Below are 6810 nucleotides of genomic sequence, written 5' to 3'. Positions count from 1 at the left end.
AACCAAAAAGAAGTAAAAGAAAAGATAAAATGTTTAAAAAAGGTTTTTGATCATTATTATTTTTTCTCCTTAAAAATAGAATTTCATTTATGAGCTACGATTAGAGACGTTAACATGTCTGCGCATATCACTTCTGCACCCTATGGTTTACACATATCATTTCTTGCACCCTATGTTGGCGCATATTAGAAATAACATTGAATCTATATAAAAAATACTAGTAAGTTTTTTTCAAAATAAATATGCTGCTTTATGAAATAAATCAAAAATAATCTAACACATGCAAATCTTACTATACAATTTCTTTAGTTCATCAGTTCCAGTTTCTAGTCCTTTGTTCTTTTATATTGTATCATAACATCTGCAATACTTAACCGTAAGGTCCGTATTACACTATTGGATTGTTCTTCTTTATAAGCAAATCAAATAGCTTGCAGAATAATTATTTTAAGGGCTAACCATGGATCGACACTATGATATATTTATTGGGTTTCAGTATACTTGTATAATCCTTAGTCTCCCCTCTAGCTATTCATAATATCAATAAGATTAATTCTTTATTACCCTAGAGGAAACTAGGAATATATCGTTTTTTTTAAATCATACTTAAACGCATGAAACTGATTTCTACTTTTAGGCACGTTATTCGAGCAACTTCCTTCTTGTGTGATACAATTATATCAATTTTAAATATACCAATAGTAAAAAGATAGTTCTTTTTAAAATCACCATACGAAATCAGAGTCCACAAATGAAAATTTCGAAATCTAGGTTCTTTTCGGGTTTTATTTACTAGAAAAAGCTAGTTTTCTTTTATTCTTATTACATGGTTCCTATATTTTTGTGTTTCTAAACTCGAAGTTGAATATTCTAGAGACATATTCAATTATTCGCCCTGTAGATTAGTCAAACTTAAGCCGAGATTGCCCTTATATTAAAATAAGACGAAGGAATGTGTTAGTTATATACTCCAAATCGAGAATAGTAAGTTTATAGAAATGTGAAAGCAATCTTGTGAGTGGTCCATTAATTAGTTACCACTAATTTCGATTTATTCAATTGTACACAGTTAGACATTGATTTGACTATTAGGGCTCTATTATGTTAATGTAATGTAGCGAGTTATAATAACCCCTTCCTGAGTTCTGATGAGATCGCATCAAATGGTAACTTGCTATTTAAGCTAATTAGTTAACAATTGTATTAAATGTTATCTCTTCTGTTCTCAATACGTGTTGCTGTCCAATGAGCAAAACTGGTTGTGAAGGCCTAAAGATTCCCTTTCCAAATTTTACCCACATCCACATGTGAAATTTATGATACTGTTTTTAGTCAAATTTTTTTTTAATGATACTCCTTCTATTTTAAAATAATGTATCTTTTACAAAAAAAATTGGTTCACATGTGTTTGCCCACTTGAAACATTAGTGGCTTGCTCTCTTCTAACTCGGCTTTGTATCCTCTACATTTAAAATTTGATGTAATTTTTTATCATTACCTTTTGTTGTAATTCTATGATATTTGATTGGATCGAAACATTATAACGAATATATTTCTTATATAAAATTAAAATTTACTATTTAATTATTTATTTTAATTTTACTAAATAATAAAGTTCATAAATGTTTACATTTTCTAAAATATTATTTTTATAAAATGACTATTTAAAAAAAACAAAATTAATATATACATGGTATCTTTATCAACAAAATTAGCTAACTTAACATCTAAATCAACAAAATTAGATAATATAACAGTTCATGTGGCAACTGATATATGATTTTGCCAAAAAAATAAACAAAATATATATTATTTAAAATTTTCAAAAAGATATATATTTTTGCACGATAATATAAACCATGTAAAAATTAAACATATCACGATATGTTAGATATAAAATGGCCATTTTCCCGACAAAGATACAAAAGTAGTGTAAAAGGACATTAAATGGTTTTTAGAAACTAGTTGACATAAAAATTGTTAGAAACTATTCGTACAATTACTTTAAAAAATTTAATCATACCAAAATGATTGACGCTTTTTTATACTAAAAGATGTATTCTACAGTTTCATGAAAGTACAAGTGCCGTTTATTTCTCTGACGTTTTAACATGGTAGAATTGCTTTTTACTGACATTATAGAATTTCCTTTTGCTGTACTTTGAACCATTCATCAAATATATTGCTTTATGGCTTTGTGCAAACTGCAAAGTAATTCCATACACACGTTTCAGCTTTAAATATCATAGAATTACAACAAAGAGTCATGCACAATCTTTTTATTTCATTTGAAACTTTACCTTTATCAGTTAAGTTAAGATCTCATATTTAAGTCCGTCGATAACAGATGAATCTCAAGAACCAAGAAAAAAACAAAAGGTGGGGGGACGAAAGGACACAATTACACATATAGTACATAGCCAAAACACTTAAACAAGCTAAAGCAATGGTGAAGTTAAAAAAGCACAAGCCAAATAAAAGCTACTACACTGATTTTAAAGAAATTGAGTATTAGTCCGGCCCAAATCTTTAACCAAAGACAACTAAAAACAATCTTTCGAATTCTTAGACCCAAATAAAAGCAGGTCAAAGATTATAGAATATAGACTACAAGATTATAGACCCAAAGAAGAGTATCTATGTAATTTGAATTTCTACGTGCTTGTGGGCTGTTGGCTATCGCTGGTGTTAAGAACTTAAGATACGGGTCTAAAGCACGAAACAAATAGAGTTTGGTCCACCATAGTTGATGGAAGCTTTGGCCAAAATCTCACACCTGATTGGTCAGATACTTTGGTTTTAGTCGCATAAACAACAACTTAATTTTTTTTTTAACTGCAAAAGATGGTTTTGAGGATCACGTGAGTTTCTTGCGACCGGCGTACATACAAACACGCACGTAACGAAACAACTTACGACTATAGCACATGCAGAAACAACACACGGAGAGAAAGAGATAACACTGAAACGACGCCGTAACTAAAACGACAACAGTTGATGAAGAATTTTCTTCTTTGCTTTCTTTTCCTTGATAGGATCCAAGCTTGGTTTCCACCCTCTTCCCGACAGTTGCCGGCTCAAAAACTCCGGCCTCCCTTCCTCCTCCGTCTCTGCCTCCAACTTTCCAACCGACGTAGCAGCCACCACCGCATCAACCGCCGGATTACTATTACTATAACTTCTAGTAGTAAACCAAGGAAGAATCCCTTCGTAGTAGCTAAACGATGACCTTACCATAGCCGTGGCGCTAAACAGCATTTTACGTATCTCCTCTGACGTCATCACCGCCGACGATGATGATGACTTAGCTCCGCCGCCGCTACCGCTTCTTTTGGCCGGGAGGACCAAGTAGATTTTCCCCGGCTCGAGTGTGTTGTCCGCCGGTAAAGGAGTCAGCTTCTTCTTCACCGTCTTCCCGTCCTTGTTGAATGTTATTGATGAAGGATCAAATTCCACAACGACGTGTTGCGGATTCTCCAGCATGATCTCAGCTACAGTCGTCTCTTCCTCTAAGTTTTGTACTCTTCCGTCGGATAATACAACTTTTCCGACAGCCATCGCCGCCGTTTCCAGCTTCCGGGAGCCGATTGCGTTGCCCATTCTAAGACCAGGACGATCATATGCGTGTAAACTTATACACAACACATGAAATGGTTTGGTTTGTATGGAGTTCGTTAAACGGTTCCATCCTTATACTTTAATGTTTATTTATTCATATTATTGTATTGGTGTGGGTTTGTTGGGTGATCTCACGAATGCCTAGGGTCTTGATCCAACGGTTGAGAAACTCTTTTGCTGCTAGTACATCTATATCTACACGTACTTACTTCAATTCTATTAATATATTCACTGTTGCGTGAAACAAAAGTGAAAAAAACTGTTCAACCACAGACGTCTCTTTACTGGGTTTAGTTAACTAACTTCACGAAGTTGTAACCCAAAGTTTAAAATAATATGATTTAAAATTTAAAGTCACTACAAGAAACAAAGACAGACACACGAAACCACATTTCTTACAACACATGCAAAAAGAAAAGAAAACGCAAGACAAAATACAAAACGGGATTTATAGAAAGCTTACTCTTGATTTTTAACAATAATAACGCCATGTGTTGGAGAGGAGTCTTGGTTACTTGATGTACTGAGAGAGCCATTTGAAGCCTTCGCCATAACCCATCTTCCTGACGATGCTGCACATGAAAACCTCCAGTGGTCTTACGTTGGAATCCACTAGGTTCACTTTGCCCTTTCCCGTGGTGAAGTTGGAGAGGCCGAGATGGTAACGGAGCTCGTCCTCTGATGCTGCGTACGGTATGTCTATCTTGTTTCCTAGGATGAGGAAAGGGACGGTGGCTAGAGACTCGTCTGAGAGAAGTGCGTCCAGTTCTTTTTTTGATTCTGCGAATCTCTCCTTGTCGTAAGCATCCACTAGGTACACTACGGCATCCACCTGCAAGGGAAAAAAACAGAGTATAAATCATCGAAACTAATTGTTCATAAAACTCTACCATTAAGAAGCTTGAATGAGTTGAGACATTTCGAGTTAACTATAATTCTACAATGCTTATCGAACAAGCTTTAGGATAAGTGGAAAACTGCAAATATGGCTTTTACTAGAGTGAAGATGATATAGCATGATGAATTGCCTACAAAAGGAACAGAGTATATCACCACCGAAACCAATGGTTCATTGAAGAAGCTTGAATGAGTTGAGACATTTGGAGTTAAAGACTATAACTCTACAATGCTTATCGAAAAAGCTTTAGGGTAAGTGGAAAACTACAAACATGGCTTTCACTAGAGTGAAGATGATGTAGCATGATGAATTGCCTGCAAACTAAACTTACACAAGGAAGAAGAAGCGTGCAATATCGATCCAATGGATATGGATACATGCAGAAGCTTGAATGAGTTCAAACATTTGAAGTTACAGATTCTAATTCTACTATGCTTATCAAAAAAGCTTTATACTCAGGATAACTGGAGAGTTACACGAGAGTGAAAATGGTCTAACATGATGAAATTTCCTACGAGCAAAATTACAATACAAACCAAGCTTTCGAGCATAAATCATCAGAAGTAATGGTTCATAAAACTCTGCATTTGCAAGTAGCTTGAATAGGTCGAAACATTTGGAGTTACAGATTCTGATTCTACTATGGTTATCGATAAAGCTTTAGGATAACGGGGAAACTACGAACGTGGCATTCACTAGAGTGAAGACGATCTAGCATTATGAATCACCCACCAATGAGCAAAACTACAAACCATGCTTTCACTAGGAAGAAGAAGTGTGCAATATCAATCTAATGCTTATCGAACAAGCTTTACATACAAACATGGCTTCCACTAGAGTGAAGGTGGTCTAGCATGATGAATTGCCTATGAGCAAAACTACAAACAAGACTTTCACTAGGAAGAAGAAGAAGAAGAAGTGTGCAATATCGATTCTGATTATTGAAAAGCTTTAGGATAACTGGAAAACTATAAACATGGCTCTAACTAGACTGAAAACGATCTAGCATGATGAATCACCAATGAGCAAAACTACAAACCATGCTTTTACTTGGAAGAATAAGAGTGCAAACTCAATCTAATGGACGACACATGAGCAACGTCTTCAATATAGGGACTATAAGAGGCAGTAAATGAGGTGAAGTATGAGCAGAAAACAATCTCAAGAAGCTCTCCATTATATGGCAAATAGCAGAAAAATCAAGAGATAATATGCTTTACCTTAGCGTAATAATCCTTCCAGACCCTGCGAGCAATCTGATGCCCACCCAAATCAAACGCCTTGAACTTGATTTTACCAATGCTAAGTTCTTCAGACGTCGGATGCTGCGTCGGCTGGTGCTGCACCAATCTCTGTTTCACCAATTTTCAAAATCACATAGTAGTTTTGTTTATATCAACAAATAAGATTTGTTTATAACAGTGACTACCACAAGAACAATAATGAATCTATAAACGGAAGGTTCCTAAATCGAAATTCAGCATCTCCTCCCAAATTAGAAACTTCTCAAACAGATTCAATCAAAACCTATTCAAGCACAAAGAGGATCGATCCGATAGCGAAAACTGAAGCCTGATCGAAATCAATCAGAAGAGATCGAGAGATCGAACCTCGTCCTTGAGCATGTGAAGCAAGGTCGTTTTGCCGGCGTTGTCGAGCCCGAGGAACAAGATCTTAGCCTCTTTCTGCCATAAGCCTAGCGAAGCGAGAACGCCGTAGAACCAATCTATCATGAACATGATGATTACTCGCTACTACTCTGATCCTCCACGATCGCGAGAGAGAGAAGAGAGAGATCTTCAGATTCTTAATAATTAGCTTCGAGGTCGAGTAAAGAAGAGAGAAGGCGATTCTCTCTGTTTGAAAACGGCAAGCAATGCGGATTTGGAAACGAGAAACGTACCCACGTTGATAGATTAGCTAAGGCCCAGTAAGCCCAGTTAAAGATTTTTATATATACGCTCCCATAAAATTTTGTGGGCCTTTTAGTCTAAGAAATCAAATGATTTGTTTTTAAGTTAATAAACTAGATTTTGACCCGCGCTTTCAAAGCGCGGGTTTATTTTTGTTTTTTTTTTCAATTGACAAATATTTAGTAAATGTCACATTTTCATATATTTGTGTTTTATTTTATAAAAGACTTAAAAATTTTATCTTTATTTATCGTGTTTCATTTTAAATGACTATTTATGTTAAAAAAATTAAACTTTATTTTTTTAATGAATTAAGTTGGTATAACTCTGATAAATTAATTTTATTATGGGGTTAATATTTTAATTAAAAAATTATGTATA

At 34.8% G+C, this 6810-nt stretch overlaps 2 protein-coding genes across 2 annotated transcripts; both read right to left on the bottom strand.

The window, feature by feature from the left end:
- Window positions 1-2813: 2813 nt before the first annotated feature.
- Window positions 2814-3784, bottom strand: LOC106312976. The gene has a single exon (XM_013750687.1). It carries the CDS (start codon window positions 3598-3600, stop codon window positions 2980-2982), a length of 621 nt encoding a protein of 206 aa, XP_013606141.1. The 5' UTR covers window positions 3601-3784; the 3' UTR covers window positions 2814-2979.
- Window positions 3785-3943: 159 nt separating this feature from the next.
- On the bottom strand, window positions 3944-6367 carry LOC106312977 (GTP-binding protein SAR1A). The gene is made up of 3 exons (XM_013750688.1): window positions 6127-6367; window positions 5737-5868; window positions 3944-4450 (listed from the first exon to the last, which is right to left on the bottom strand). Exons 1-3 carry the CDS (start codon window positions 6253-6255, stop codon window positions 4130-4132), a joined length of 582 nt encoding a protein of 193 aa, XP_013606142.1. The 5' UTR covers window positions 6256-6367; the 3' UTR covers window positions 3944-4129.
- Between the last annotated feature and the right edge of the window lie 443 nt (window positions 6368-6810).

This window comes from Brassica oleracea, chromosome C9, assembly GCF_000695525.1.
Source record: "Brassica oleracea var. oleracea cultivar TO1000 chromosome C9, BOL, whole genome shotgun sequence".
NCBI lineage: Eukaryota > Viridiplantae > Streptophyta > Magnoliopsida > Brassicales > Brassicaceae > Brassica > Brassica oleracea.
The sequence above is the reverse complement of the archived record's forward strand: the minus strand, read 5'-3'. Positions and strand labels throughout refer to the sequence as shown.

Excerpts from the sequence above, each read along its gene's own strand:
- LOC106312976 (XM_013750687.1), bottom strand. The coding sequence starts at position 3,600 with ATGGGCAACGCAATCGGCTCCCGGAAGCTGGAAACGGCGGCGATGGCT.
- LOC106312977 (XM_013750688.1), bottom strand. The coding sequence starts at position 6,255 with ATGTTCATGATAGATTGGTTCTACGGCGTTCTCGCTTCGCTAGGCTTA. Across the intron at positions 5,869-6,126 it reads TTCACATGCTCAAGGACGAG|AGATTGGTGCAGCACCAGCC; the intron begins GTTCGATCTCTC and ends TTGGTGAAACAG. Across the intron at positions 4,451-5,736 it reads GGAAGGATTATTACGCTAAG|GTGGATGCCGTAGTGTACCT; the intron begins GTAAAGCATATT and ends TTTCCCTTGCAG.